General features: G+C 40.8%; 2 protein-coding genes across 6 annotated transcripts in view; one reads left to right on the top strand and one right to left on the bottom strand.

Annotated features, from left to right (window-relative positions):
- Nucleotides 1-3,189, top strand: part of DZIP1 (DAZ interacting zinc finger protein 1) — a 38,347-nt gene extending 35,158 nt beyond the window's left edge. For all 3 annotated transcript variants that reach the window (XM_021530309.3, XM_021530308.3, XM_021530307.3), the window contains 2 exons: nt 1,138-1,309; nt 2,017-3,189. In XM_021530309.3, coding sequence (XP_021385984.1) covers nt 1,138-1,309; nt 2,017-2,099 — 255 coding nt within the window. In that variant the 3' untranslated portion in view covers nt 2,100-3,189. The remainder of the gene's footprint in view (nt 1-1,137; nt 1,310-2,016) is intronic.
- Nucleotides 3,190-4,074: 885 nt separating this feature from the next.
- CLDN10 (claudin 10) overlaps nt 4,075-15,610 on the bottom strand; it is a 53,707-nt gene continuing 42,171 nt past the window's right edge. For 2 of the 3 annotated variants that reach the window (XM_021530312.3, XM_021530310.3), the window contains exons 2-5: nt 9,719-9,880; nt 9,473-9,554; nt 4,889-4,996; nt 4,075-4,189 (exon numbers count right to left, since the gene is read on the bottom strand). In XM_021530312.3, the coding sequence (XP_021385987.1) occupies nt 4,075-4,189; nt 4,889-4,996; nt 9,473-9,554; nt 9,719-9,880 (467 nt within the window). The remainder of the gene's footprint in view (nt 4,190-4,888; nt 4,997-9,472; nt 9,555-9,718; nt 9,881-15,610) is intronic. The other variant, XM_021530311.3, reaches the window with a different exon arrangement.

Raw genomic sequence — 15,610 nt, 5'->3', positions numbered from 1 at the left:
CACACCCTCAAATGCAGATAATTTGAAACAGCACAATAATGAATTCTGGTATGTTAATAATACAGCACACTAGCAGATCTGTCAGTTTTTGAAAATAGCTTGCAATGTTAAAACAGAGTTATGTTGCAAGGTAAGCATTACTGCAGTCTCTTACCCACTTTCGAGACACACATGTTCATATTTGTTGATTTTTCTCTAGCATATACATACCTGACATTGCTTTCTAATAGCATCTGAACCTTCCTTCTGTGCAATGGAAGCACCATCTAGATCCTTACTGTAATACTGGAGACTCCAGTAAAATAAGGTTTTAGCTTTGTAAGAAAACATTGTTTGCTTTCCACAGTTAAGCTCTCTAAAAATAGCTCAAATCCATCAAGCCACATTTGACTGAAAAATAGGGAAATGCTGTAGCTCTTCTTGCTAAAGCTGACAGAAGATATTTTGTTCTCAGGCAGATGAGGTAAGAGGGATCACAGGCTCATTGGCTTCAGGTTCATCTGTCTGAATTGACTCTCATTTTGTGAACTTAGTATACAAATCCACCACTTAATTAAAATATGTTTGTACATATTGACACTGTATCTTGAGGGGAATGCATATTTAAAGCTTGAGCATTATACATTTTTTTAAATGTTCATTATTTAATTTCTCTTTCAATAAACTAGGTTTAAATTTAAAAGGCCTTTACTGCATTATTTTTTCATAGTTTGACTACAGAATGCTTGCAAACTGTCATCTTGCATGGCATTTTGTGTAAGTAATCTACATTCTAAGGCTTAAAGGACTTTCATCTCACTGGAATATCCCAGAAAAAATAATCCTTTTTTAAGACTGTCATATAATACCTGAAAGCAGAGGTTTATGTCAGATACAGAACTGGCAGAACTTTAAATGTTTGCAGTTCCTGACTTAAAAAAAAATCAACCAAACATCTTTTAGTTTCAGAACAATAACAGTGAATTAATATCATTTAGGTAATTGAATTAATGTGGATTTTAAAACTGTGATGATAGATTTCATAAAGGCCATGTGCCAGTGCATTCTTCTTTAGCAGTTTCACATTGTTGAGTTTAGGAAATAACTCAGCACAGCTTGAACAAAGGAAAAATGCCTGTTTTTTCTTGTGCCTGTTAGCTCACAGAAGCTGATGAAGATGATTGGGATATTTCAGCAGCAGAAGAAGACATTTTATTGATGAAAGATGACAAAGGTCAGAAGGCAATGACAGTTCAGAAAAACGAGCCAAATGCTGCATCTGTGGTACATGCATGGGGCCTTCCCAAGAAAAGTGCACCAAAGGAGGAAGGTAATGTATTCATAAGTGACTGACCCACCTAGAGGAGGATTAAGTACAGTACACATTGTAATTTAATAAATGGTGTTTTGTAAGAAAAGAACAAGAAAACCTTTGTGTTTGGTTTCTTGCTTTATAAATATCATGTTTTTATGATACTTAGTGATACATAAACCACGCACACATAAATACACAGAGATACCAACTTAAATTTGAGATTTTAAACCATAATATTATCAGATTTCAATGTCATCTTAAAAATTAATCATCTGAGGTTTTTTCTTTCCAAATTTAGGGGAGAAGGGAACTTCCTTTTTCTTGAGAGTAATAACATTTCAGGTATCTAACTGACTTACCAGGCTGAGATAAATATTTGAACTAGTGCTAAAGCAAAAGCCCCAATCTTACATATAATTTAAATAGTAGATTCTAACCCTAACATTTCAATGTTTGTAAAGGTTAAAGCTGTGTCAGTTTCATAAAGATACTTCTGGTTATTTTTGAAGGGAAACTAAGGTTGACACTAACTGCTTGTACTGTGCTTTATGTTCTGTGAGAGAAACAATCTACATATTAATTTGCTTACTGGTTACAATTTGGGGCTTCCTGAAGTCCACAGGTGTTTGCTCACATAGCATGTTATTTTATAGAAAAATACAAAGTAAAAATATACCCAAAAGTGTATTAATAACTATTAATTGTTCTGTTTGTTTTAAAAGGCCTTCAAGAAGCTGATAATACAAGCACGTTAAAAAGCAGCTTAGTCACTGTAACAGACTGGAGTGATTCTTCAGATATTTAATGGTACCATTCCTGAATGGAGGTCCTGCTTTTTGGTTCTGCAGGGATTCAAAATGCAGGAAACATCAAGTGTTTCCCAGTAACTTCTCTTATTGGTCCTGTAATAATAAGGAATACTGTTTACAGAGCTGTTGTGTCTTTCAGTCTGACTCTGAAAAAAAATATTGAAATATGTATTACTGGCCAAGTCTGTTTGGAAACAAAGTAATTCTTCTTTCTTTCTGTGGTAGTTTAACCCCAGCCAAGCCCCACACAGCCACTCACTCACTCCCTCACCTGTGGAACTGGGGTGAGACTTGAAAAAGTGAGAAAACTCATGGGTTGAGATCAAGGCAGTTCAATAGGGAAAGCAAAATCACACACACAAGCAAAGCAAAACAAGGAATTCATTCACTGCTCTGCAAGGGCAGGCAGGTGTTCAGCTATCCCAGGAGAACAGGGCCCCATCATGTGTAATGGTAGCTTGGGAAGACAAATGCCGTCACTCCAAATGTCTTCCTGTTCCTCCTTCTTCCCCCTCTGTATATACTGTGCATGATGTCACATGGTCTGGAATATCCCTTTGGTCAGTTTGAGTCACCTGTCCCACCTGTGTCCCCTCCAAACCTCCCGTGCACCCCCAGTCCTCACCGATGTGGTGGTATGAAAAACAGAAAAGGCTCTATGCAAGCCCTGATCAGCAATACCAGAAACATCTCTGTTATCAACTGTGTCCAGCACAAATCCAAGACACAGCCTCATACCAGCCACAGTGAAGCAAATTACCTTTATCCCAGCCAAAAGCAGCACACTCATGAGTTCAGTGGTGAAAGTCTCTTTCATTTCTCTGAGGTGAAGATTTTGCCTCTAATGTTTACATTAAAGATTGAAACTGGTCTTGCAAGAAAGCCTGTTAACCAATGAACAGAATATACTGCAGAGAATTACTTTATACAATCTTTAATGCATATTTTGTATATTTTATCATGAATTTTATATAAAATTGTCAACATTTGAAAGAAGATATGTCCATGTATTAAACTATTACGTTTCTACCATGGTTTACAATAAACACCAAATGAAAAGAAAAAAAGGCTCAGCTCTAAAACTAATCATCATTAAATGCCTTCTCTGGGGAAGTTTGTTGTGTTTTTTTTTGTATTGGAGTTGTCTTTGTTAGCATAAAAGGGCAACAAATGGAAAAAAATTACAATGTCAAGCCACAGTAAGGAAGCACTAACCTGCCATTGCAGAAGTACTTGACATTTCTGCTTTGTCCATATTGGCTGCTGTCTTTAAAAAACACAGTAGTGTTTCTACTTAAATGAAGTACAAAAATAACATAAAACAAAAAGAACCTTAACTTTGTAGTTCTAATGTAATCTAGATAATATCAGATACAAAACTTTCTTTATACTGTGCCATTATTAAATGGGACTGTTTATTTTTTTATATTTATACTGTTGTCCCAAAATAACCAACTTTTATTGAAACTCCACAGGTCCATCAAGTCAAACTTCACAGCAAACCTGAGTTTGTGTCTGATTTTAGGGACTCAGTCTAGAAAGCATTTTGTGGTTATTTGTAATCTCTGTTCTCACTTATTGACTTGTACACATATTCCCTCAAAAGTTATCACATGGACAGACAAAGAAAAAAAACTAGCTGAATTTTTGAACTGCAATATGCCAATACAATGTGTGTGATACCATTCACATAAGCAGCTGACATGACAAACTGACTTAGTAAATACCTTGTTTATTTCTTTTCAAGAATGCAACATCAGCTCATGATTTCCAGGTATAAACTTTACAATACCAACATCAATCTTAAAATATATAATAAAATTTACATCAGTATGTAAAAAGCTGCAAGTTAATATTTTTAAAAGTCATTGTCTTAGTAGTAAGTACATTGGGCTTGGGGTAGGGGGAATCACTCTGAATGAAACATAAAAAATCACGTTTAAAAACGCTTTGAGTCTTCCAACAGTGCAACTAAACATAAGCGTTCTTGTCAAAGTGCTTGGGTGGGGTTTTGTCAGGGACACTGTTGTGGACCTTTGTACGAGAAGACATCACAGATGTGGCTCCATTATAGGCATACCCCCTCCTGAAGAGAAAAAAACAACCATTTACAGCTTGTCCCATAGACAGGTGGCATCTCTGCATCCAGGCATTCTAGTAAGAAATCTAGAAGAAATGCATGGGAATGTACCTACAAATTTCAGGAGAGGTGGCACGTTCCTACTCTGTGTGGCCCCATTCTAGTTAAATGTTGCCACCCCAGCTATCTCTTTGCATCTGTGTTTACACTTTTCTGTAACATATATCCCTCATTCACAGCTAAGTAAATTAGGGCCTAATCATGACATAATTTAAATTGTGGCAGATCCTGGATGAACAGTTACTCTCTACAGCTGTTCTTTGTTATCACCCCTCTTCAGCTGCTGGAGGTCCCCCTGCCACCGCCACTCACTTTTGATCTGATGATTTGAGATCAAAGAAACTTGTCTATTCGTGCCTGTAAAGCCACCTGACCACTTTTCGTACATCTGAATGCACTGTTTTGCAGATGTAGTAAATTTATGAAAAATATATATATCACAAATATTTGTTCTGAGACAACAGCTTAATTACATTAATGGTGGACAGAGCATTATCCTTAAATCCCCTTATTTTCTTTTATCCACAAAATCTTTTTCAGAATCTCATTAAAAAGTGTTTTGGAACAGTGATCAAACTACATACATGTAGCAGGTAAAAATGCAGAGGTATTGTTTTCTTTCAGTAAGTACAACTTGTGTTTTACCTTGCAGAATTACTGTTTTCAGCTATTGAGAAGCAGAATATAATGCCACCAATTATGCAGAGTGAAGCTCCAGCCCATCCAATGAACAAAGCTGCTCCTAATTCATACCTACAAGAAGTCAATAAATGTATGTAACAAAAGAGCATGGATTTAACAGGGTTATTTACATAATAAAATAACTATATATTATATTTTTCTTTAATAACTTTCCATTGACACATTTTTACCACATATTTACCACAAAATCAGCATCTCTGCCATTCACAACATTCTTTTCATTATTTCCCTCTGACTCAGGAGGCAAACTCTTGTCCCTGAAGTACACTTGGGCAGTGCTTCTCTCCCTGCTCAGCCAGGATTAGGGGTTAGGGTTAGGGGAAGGCCTGGCCTTTGTGCATCTCCTCCTGTATTGCTTTGCTGCAGTGTTTACAGCATCAACTCAATTTCAGTTTTGCTCCTGTTGGCTCCCAAACCAAATGGGACTGGGGCTTTTCCTGGGCCAGAGACTACAAGTTCTGCCTACAACCCTCCTTAAGTTTCCCCTCTGGCTCTCAGGATCTTTCTGACTTCCATCTCTCATCATCCACACGCCAGCCTGCTTAAAATATGAGGGTTTGTACATATGCATAGTATGCATATGCAGTATGCATGCAATGTATACATATGCAATGTATGCATATACATACACAGGTGTGTCTGGTATAAGCATTTGCACACACAGGTGTATGTTCCAGCATCTTTCTCCTTCTCTAGTTCCTGTGGCTGGATTCTATCTGGAAGAAACTGCTCCCCAGCACCTCCATGGGCAGAGCTCCCAGTCACCAGCAACAGTCCCCTCTGCTGCCTTGGCCAGCCACAAACTTTGCTGCAAGGAACTGCTCCATTTGTCTCCGAGAGGAGACAGTGGTGCTTTAGGAGCATTATCCCACTAAGTCCATATTTCTAAAGCAAAATAATTAAATTAAGGGAAAGAAGGGCATTGTGAAGTGATTCTTTTCTTTCCTCTCAGTGCTGATTCTTCAAGACAAGCAGCAAACCATGGATGCTCCTTGTCTGCTTCATTCCCCAGCTCTCTGCCTGAGTACCACGCTTAAAGCATTTTAAGGATGACCTGCATTAGGCTGCAGCCCAACAGTCTCCAGAGTCTCCTATTCCTCACCTTTGTAAAACACTTGTATATCTCTTGCTCTTTCTCTGCTGCAGTTTCCCCTTCAGGAGACCTTTATCTTCTCCAGACTTCTGGGATCCTGCACAGAAACACAGGCCCCTGTACCCCATCCAGCCACAATTGTCAACCAGGAGTCTGTGCTGTTCAAGCAGATGCTACTAAATTGATTTGTTGTAAACTGGTGAGGCAGCCAACACAAAACCCCCTACCTGACAGCCTGCCTGTGCAACTGCAACACTGTGTAGTTGCAATTCTCAGCTAGTTCTGAACATTTCATGTGCACAGGCCCTAGTCCCACATTACCAAAATATCTAAGTCAAAATACCTGTCAGCTGTTCTGAAAAAAGTGTATATTTACAAAATGGCACTGCAGAAACATTAAAAAATAATCCAGTGAGGTGTTAGAAGACCCCCAGACCATAAATCATCACTGGACCAAGAGGCACATGCAAGTTCTGTGAAGAGCACATGAGAAGCAGGTGCACAGACTGTGAGGGGATAAAGACCCAGGGATTTCTTTGTTCAGGCTCCCTCTCTGGAGACACCAAGCTCAAGCTGAAATAAACTGACACTGCCTCAGAACCCTTCCTCAACACCAGCATGGAGTTTACAGACCCAGCCCCCAATTTAAACTACTGGGAATCATAGCTCCTTCCACTCTGGAAAACTCTCCACCCAGTCCAGTTTCACTTCAAAATCTGCCAAACTTGCAAAATTTAAATTCTACTTATGCTCACATTTCCAACCACCTTGCTACGGTTTTCACATGACTCAAGGAGATTTGTGTCCCTCCAAGAACAGGGGGTTCTCTGATTAGAAACAGAGATCTACATCAGAGCTCATCAACTGAGATCCCATTATATCCAACATGCAAGAAATACACACAAAGTGCACTTCTAAAACAACTTCAAGGCACTTCTTTCATTGACCTATAAAAGCAGATTAGAGGGACTAGCTGAGATGTAAGTCCCCTCATGGGGATCCCTCCATCCCTACAGGACTGCCAGAGCGCAAGGTACAAGGACCAGGATTAGGCTCCCCACAGAAGTTGATGCAGATCACTACACTGCTGGAGAACAGAGATAGACCAAGATCCAGCATGGCTGTTGCAATAACAACTTACTTGCCTAGAAAGTGGGAAGCACAAATTTCCATATTTTTATCTAACAACACAAAACTGTTGACCTGAGGGACTTAAGGAAGCCAAGCACTATCTTCCCTTCCTGAGACTCTTCAACTCTACAGAAAGTAATCATGACTATATTTGATAGAATTGGGTAGAAAAGGGGTACCTGAGTGTTACATACTAGCTGGGACAGAAGACATGGGGTTCAGCCTTTGTAGTTGGGATTGTTTGACCTTGTGAAGCAATATTTGTAACTATACCATGATTAAACAGATTGTGTGTATGGCCCTTCTCGGGGGACTGCCACACCACCAGGCTAATGACTTGCAGAGCTATCCTGATAGGTCTTTCTTCCACATCTTCAGAGAAAACAACCTTTCTGATTTATACTGGTACTTAAGAGTAAAGCTCAAGATTTTCAATTGCATATCAATGCCTATATGGGAAGTTAGTCAGATAATTTAAATTAAAAATAGTAAAGAAGACAGGAGGGAAATCCTGATGGCTGACACAAGATGCTGAACATTTTGTACAATTTGTTTCCCATTAACAGTATCTCAAGCCTGTCTTTGACACTGCCAGAATAACTTCAGGAGAGCTATGTGCAGTAAAAGGCAAAAGGTTGAAACCCTCTCTTAGCGAAGAGACAATTTCAAATTTCCACAATATACAAGCAAACATTTTAAATGTGTCTGCAATGCATAACAAAGTAAGGGTTCAGAGATGGCAACAAAATGGAAATTTTACATCAGTTGAGAGAGGAAGGAGCTGAATGCCACCATTGGCTCAGTCTGGTGCAAGGTCACTGCATGAGCTACATGCATTGTGCACAACTCAAATTAAAATATCAGGAATATCCTCTCTGCCTTTATCTTTGCAATCATGATTATGTCTGCCCACAGCTGAGCTATGCTGGTTGTCCACAAAAAAAGGTAATTTCTGGAGAGGATGTTTTACTACTGTTATTTCAATATTTAAACTGGATTTCTCATTCATTCCTTCATAGTAAAATTCCACCATGATGTCTGCCTGATTTTTCACAGCAGAAAAGGGTAAGAATAAAAAGTAAAAAATAAAAGGACTTCTGGCAGCAATCATTGTATTTTTCACTAAGAACAGTAAGCCTGATGAATAATTAACTTCTGTCTATATAGCCAGGCTCAATTTTCTTCAAAGAACCTCACATCCTTCTTTCTTTGGGTGGTCTTTCGAGCCTTTCTTCACTACATCAAATAAGCAGAAACTATAGGGGAATTATGGACAAAACTAAGACTGTATGGAGAAAACTAATACTGTTTCAAGATAGGAAAAGCAGTGTCAACCCTACTGCAAATGTAGATCCCCTTAGTGTTATTTATTCAGACTATTTTATTTCTGTCAAAGTGAAACATAAAGGCTCAGTGTTCCTTACTGATCCCTTACTTGGGTCTCAGGGAAATGTACACCCAATGTTTGGCATATTCTGGAATCACTGCCAAGAAAACTTTAAAATCCTTGCCTTTACAAAAGAGTTTACATCATGCATGAAGGCAAAACAGGAAAGTCTGTGATGCTATAATTTACAGCCAACATTTTCAGACTTGGTGGTTAAGAATGTCAATTCAAAATCCAAGCGTTGGTTTGTGGATTGCTGCTTTTGCAGGTCCTTAGAATTTGCTCAGCTTTAAAGGGAGTCTTCAGGGATGCTCATTATCCCTGGTGTGGATCCCAAAATTCTATAAGTACTCACTCTCTTAAATTTAATTACAGATATAGGCAAAGTATTTATGTTAGTGCTTAAAAGATTGTGGGTTTTTATGAGGTTTATGATCCAAATTTCAGTCATTTGAAAATCTGTCAGCAAAATTCCACCAAGCCTGCAGAAACCTCTCCTCAAGAGGAATCAAGTTTGCTTTATCAGATCCACCTGCTATCAAAGGCTCAAGGAAATACTTTTCTCCCTTCCCTATCGAATTATGCATGTACTGAGCCCCTGTGTCTTGTGCAATCCTTTTGCTTCACCTCTGGCATTCATACAGGCTCCATTCCCAATTAAGCCCAGCTGCCCTGCCAGCCCACGGTAGAGCTGATCACATAGATTGCAGAGCCATCACTGTGCAGCAAAGTGTTCATTGAATTTCAGCACCTGGTTGCTCCAGTTAGAAATTGTGGTTACATAAAAATGCAGCCCACTCTCCTCCTCTGCCCAAGGGGAGAAGCAGCTGCTCTCTGTCTAAACAGACTCTGGTGTGCAGTAGAAAACCTAAAGTCTACTTGTTCGAAAGATTTATGGGTATAGGAAAGTACTTACTTTTGTGCAACAAAAGAAGGGTCAAAGAATTCAGACGTAATCCTGTTTGCATACAGGGAACAACTAGTCATAGAGCACAACCCTGAAAAGCATAAGACAAACCATTCAGTGGAGCTGGCAGCAGAGCTTTGGGCCTGACCCTGAAGTCAACGAAGTCATGGAGGTTTGTGCACGGGTTTCTGTGGAAAAGAAGCGCCTCTGGTATGACTTCAAATATGCAGACTGATAGAAATAAAGTATATTTACCAGAGAGTATGAAAATCAGTCCAGCTAAGCAAGCTATTTTTGCTTTAGTCTGATCAGAGCCTCCAACTTTTGTACATTTCATCCCAATCAGTCCAAAAACAGCACCGAAGAAGCCCAGGCAGACAGCAGAGATCATCAATCCTCTGCAGGCTTGGATGTAACCTGTGAGAGAAAGAGCAAGGCTAATATGAGAACTGGGACCATGGCAATTTTTGCTGTAGTTTCTCTCCTTCTGTGCAGCATCAGGCACTTACTATTACAAATAGAATTGGACTTTGGCTGGAACAATATCACTTTACCACTGAGTGTGTTCCTCTAGGTGATGTGTGCCCATCACAGGGCATCTTCACCCATGCCCAGTTCATAAGAATCATACTGTGGCACTCAGGGCTCCAAAACATTATTGATACCATAGCACTGGGTATAGCATCTGCAAGAGGTTATACCCATGAGGTTTAGAAGAGCAACTCCATGTGGTCAGATCGGGTCACAAGTTGCAGAGCCACCCCATGCACTCAAAGCAAGTCTTACATCAGCCAGTTGGGTGTGTGTGTCCCAGGTGCAATATGGTTGGCAGTGAGACTGGCAGCAGTGACCCAGGCTGGGGTCCTGGGCCACTGCTGGGCCTGACTGGATATGCCACTGATTTGATTTGGATCTGCCCAGAAGGCCCTCATTCTGCAAGGAAGTCAGCCACGCACTCAGCTCCATGGACAGCAGTAGTCCCTTGGGATAAAGCAAATCGCTGCCATATTTAAACCTGGACAAACAGCTTGCACCTGGCTTCAGCCACAAGAAATTTGGCTGTGCTGCCCGAGACTTCTCCCAGAGGGACCTCCCAGGGCAGGACCCTTCAACAGGACAATGGGCTGCTTGGCCTCTTCTCCCTTCTGAGAATATCTTGTAATTCAAAGACTGTGATAATCTCATATCGCTGCTTACGGGGTGGAACGCTGCAATCTTACACAGCTGAATAACCATCACAAGATGTTTTTCTTCATAACCTGTTGTTACATCCCATTTAAAATGAAAATGAACTCCAACTAATAGGGCATTCATTCTTTTTGCTTTGATCTCCAGCGGGTGGAAATGTTGAGAGCTAAACCACATTGTCATTGCCTATTACACCAGATTTTATGTAATAATAAATAAACAAAAAACCCCCAACAAACCCTGCATAAAAGTTTTAATATGTAAGAAAATAATATATTAAAGCAGGAACTAGAGGACATCTGATGAAAACAGAAGGCAGCAGACTCAAAACAAAAGGTGTGCTTGTTTGTAAAATGAAGCTGTGGAATTCCTTTCTACAGAATGTATGGACACTAAGGTTTTACTGAGACTCAAAAAAGAGACTGGATGTGTTTCTGATGGAGAAGTCTGGCTGGCTGGCAGGACTTTGAGATGCACATGGCTACCATAGACACTTGGCCACCTTCTGCTATCCTTACTGCCACCTCCTTTAGCCACTGCTGAAGGTATATCAGCTCTAGGATGACAGCCCTGTGCTTGAACAATGTTTTAAATCCCCCACTGACTCACAGATTTGAGCAACAAAGCAATTTGTAGCACATAACTCCCCATTTTAGCAGGCCTGCTGAACCTGGGAGCTGCGCTGCCCATCTGTGAACACAACCTACTAGCATTTATCTACCTCTGCTGGCACACAGACAGACTTCTGTCATTTGCAATAGGCCTCTGTAGCCCACCTGCTCAAGAAAGACACAGTCAATGACATAAATGTGACTGTCATACAGCTCACATGTTGGAATGTAAGATAGAGAGTGATTTGTGCAAGACTCAGGTTTGAAGACAGCGGACTTGCTTTGTTAATTTTTGCTATAGGCATGGAAAACTTGCCTTATGCTGCTTTAAGTGGTGTGTAATGTGTTTCTTGTAGCAGACAGGTAAAGCACAAGATGAAGACTGGAAAGGAAGCTATTATTTTTGACAGGTCCAATTTATTGACAGTGTTAGTTAGCTAATTGACACATTAAAGTGCTGAACCATGAACATGTTTACCCAGAGGTCCTCTAAACTTTTATTTATGTCTGAACCTCCTAGGAAAACCAGTAAATATTCACCCCAACTAAAATATCCAACATCTGCTAGTAACCACAGGGCTGAAATTCAGTTTTTGCTGAAGGTCAATACACAGTTTTAAAATAGGTAGAGGGTAGCGAGACAGCAAGAAATAATTAACTCACTCACTCAGAAATCATTTTCAATTATAAACAGCATGAACTGGAGGACTGCTCAGTTCTGCTGAATGAATAACCTTTCTAGCTAAATAATTCACTGAATTGGGCAGGCCAGCTATAGTAGGGCTTGTTTCAGTTCACCAGAGCAATCAGCCAACTGGCACACATTTTTAAAACAAGATATAGGGGGAAAAAAGTCACAGTTTAGACCAGTACTGTGGAAAAGCAGAAGGCTCTAGTAGTCCAACTAGGTTGATAGAGCGTTAGGAAGCATGAAAGGTGGAAATCAACCTTTTCACCAAATCAAACCTCCTATTGCTTAGATCCTAGATTCAAACTCTGTATAAGATTTGGCTGTAAGAGGGACTAAACCTCTTTTTTGCTTTCAAGAAAGCAAGATTATATTGGGCACCAAGACTTATAGGGCTTGTTCAGCTTGAAGAAGAAAAGGATCTGGGGAGACTTTACAGCAGCCTTCCAGAACCTACAGTGGGCCTACAGGAAAGCTGGAGAAGGAGTTTTTACAAGAGTGTGCAGTGACAGGACAAGGGGAAATGCCTTTAAACTAAAAAAGGGCAGATTTAGGTTAGATATTAGGAAGATATTAGGAAGAAATTCCTTATTGTGAGGGTGGTGAGACACTGGAACAAGTTATCCAGAGAAGTTGTGGATGCCCCCTCCCTGGAAGTGTTGAAGTTTGGATGCAACTTTGAGCAACCTTTACTAGTAGGAGGTGTCCCTAATCATGGTAGGCAGGTTGGAACTACATGGTCTTTAATGTTCTTTCTAACCCAAAACATTCTGTGATTCTATGATAATGAAGAGGAGTGTAAAAGGGAGCTCTCTATTTTTTCCAAGTCCTCCACTCAAGATTAAAACCTGTCCTTTTCCAAATGTTTATGGTCTGTATTTGAACCAGGCCCTGCAGGAAACTTGTCATGTACATACCAACCACCCAAATAAAGCTCCCAAGCAGCAAAAAGCCATGTGTTTTAAACAGACAGGCAGAAAAACATGCATTGCTCATAAAGTCATGTTTAGCAGCATTCCAAGAGAAACCTATTTCAAGGTGAGTTGGTTTTTTTTTGGTTTTTTGAGTTTTTTTTTGTTTCAAACAAATGTGTTTTGTCTTGCATTGAAATTAATCTTGTTAAAGCTTCATCTTTCTTGCCTCACTGCTCTCACACTTGCCTCATGCTTACGAAGACTTAGAAGGCATTCACATACTCATATCATATGACACTATGGAAAAAATATATATGCAAAGTTCTGGGGACTGCCACTTTCACAATAAATGCCTCTGGTGGAATTTTGCTGTCTGCATCACGTGAAGTGTAAGAGGTTGCCTTACAGTTACAGCACAGATTCCTTCCAAAAGTACACACCCATTGCTTTTGTATGTCTTTCTAAGTTCTAATACCCTCTTGTAGCTCATAATTGAATTTTTGTTCAGCTCTGTTCTTGCAAAAGGTCATCAGATCCACTGTAGGAAACATAGAAACTGATACATCCTCTTTTGGGGAGGCGGTTTCATCAGTAAATTTCCACCTATGACCAGTGGCACAAAAAGTAAACCTGAAATGACTTTTAGCCCCACAGACAGGAAGAGCATTTGTGCTTGTATAAAGAATGTGGGGCTCAGCATTTAATGAGGGCTGGTCAAATTGGTTTCTTCTATAGGAATGCATAAAGGTGGAAGGAGCCACAAGCAATTTTCTCTGGAAGCCATTTGTGTGGAGTGGTGGCCTGAAAGCCATGATGGGCTGCTGTGTCATGCCACAGCAAGCTGGAGAGGACAGTCCAAGCCCCAGTCCATGATACCAAAACAAGAGTAAAGAGGAACCATCTCCTGAGCATCCCTGACCTGAGCTATAACACCGCTTCTGAAAAGGAAGGACTTCTCCTGCACTCCACAGAACTCCAGCAACTACAGTAGAATCATAGAGTCATCGAGGTTTGGGCAGGGAGGGATCTCAGAAGTCATCTGGTTCCTACCTCCTGCCATGGGCAGCGACACCTCACATAGACCAGGTCCCTCAAAGTATGGTCACACTGCTTTCTTTGCCCCTCATTTTGCCTCTGATCCCCTGGAAGACCTGAGCATTCTCTTGGAATAAGAAGTCCAGCTTACTTAGGTTTCCAGTTTGACCAATAAAAAAAATTCTGTAGAAGAGGAACTGCTCTGAGAGGCAAATCCTCTCCATCTGTGTGACAAAGGAGTGGAGCTGAGCCATATTTCCACAGGACAGAATTTTTTTTAGGAATTTTCCAGTCATGCTCTACCATTTTGAGGCGAGCAACATATTGTCACTATATGTATCTTTACAGGGTTATTGTTTCAGCTCACAAACACTTCCCTGAGAACAGAAATCAGATCTGCCCTGTTTGTGTATTCTGAGTCCCCCCACCTGAGGATGGAGTCAGGAAGTTCTCACATTCCCAGTCACAGGGAATGGGATCCACCTTAGACATGTAGGTCTGGGCAAAAAGGAAGAGGAGGGAAGGAAGAGGCTAGACAAGGGCTGAGGCAGACTTGTCTACTTGTTGAGACAAAAATTCTTTAAGCCACGAGTGACACACCACAGCGCTGAAGTGCACTCCCCCACAGGGGGAGGGTTAGGGTGAAGAGGGGACATACACACCCACACTCAGCTGCTGGCAGGTTCCCTGCAGAGCCTGTAATCACAAGGAAGGGTGTCTGGGCTAGGCTACCTACTGAAAGCACCTCTGACTGCAGTGGCTGCCCCTCTGACTCCACCCAGCTTGACTGGTCTGTGCTGGGGGGGGTACATCACTCCCCCTCCAGCCTGCCTTTCATTCATCTTTCATTCATGTTGTGCCTGGGTACCAGAATCTGGCCCCACAGCATTTAAAGATGCTGTTGAGAAACACTGAAGCCAAGAACTTTCTCCTACTGATAAACAACCTGGCCAGAAGGGTCGTGACAGGGCTCTTCCAGATGTGCATTTCAGATTAATTTCTGTCCGAAATGAGCTGATGGTTCTTTCACTGTGCACAAGGCACCTCAGAAACTCATTCTTTGGCCAAGTGGAACATCCTACCCAACACTCAAGGCTTCAATGCACAAGCATTTGGGGGAAAGTTGGAAAGGATCTTGCTGTCAAGTGTTGTCTTCTTTTTGAAAATTTAAATCCTCCCAATTCTTCATACATTGAAACTATGCTTTTCTTACTTTAAAATCAGATTCACCCAGATCTAAAAGAACAGCTAAACAATAGATTCAAGGGATTCAAAAGGTTTCGCACCAGCGATCACTCCATGCCTGCCTGCACAGAGACCCCTGCTCCTTGCCCAGTTCTGGAAACTACACTCTCAGCTGCTACACTTAGCTACAGAGTGACTGATGTCAATGGAGGCCAGCCAGCTCTCCTATCCCTTCAGACGAACTGGCAAATTCCTCTGCTGCCACAGGGCTGGGTAAAAAGAAAGTCTGGGAACAGCACTTCTCCCCCGAGGGAAGCATCCTGCAGTAGGGGTGCTTAAGGGTTGCCTGTGTTACCTCATTTTGGTACCTTGACCTCTTTCAGCCCGTTATACATACAGAGGTTAAAGGTTTTCTGATATTGATATTAACATCATGTTCATATTAATCCCTGTTACAATTTGTATTAATTTCTGTTAGTGATTAGATTAATAGTCCTTCCTTTCATCTTAAACAGAGCTTTTACAC

Source organism: Lonchura striata, chromosome 2 (genome assembly GCF_046129695.1).
Source record: "Lonchura striata isolate bLonStr1 chromosome 2, bLonStr1.mat, whole genome shotgun sequence".
Taxonomy (NCBI): domain Eukaryota; kingdom Metazoa; phylum Chordata; class Aves; order Passeriformes; family Estrildidae; genus Lonchura; species Lonchura striata.
This window is presented reverse-complemented; position numbering and strand designations above follow the sequence as displayed.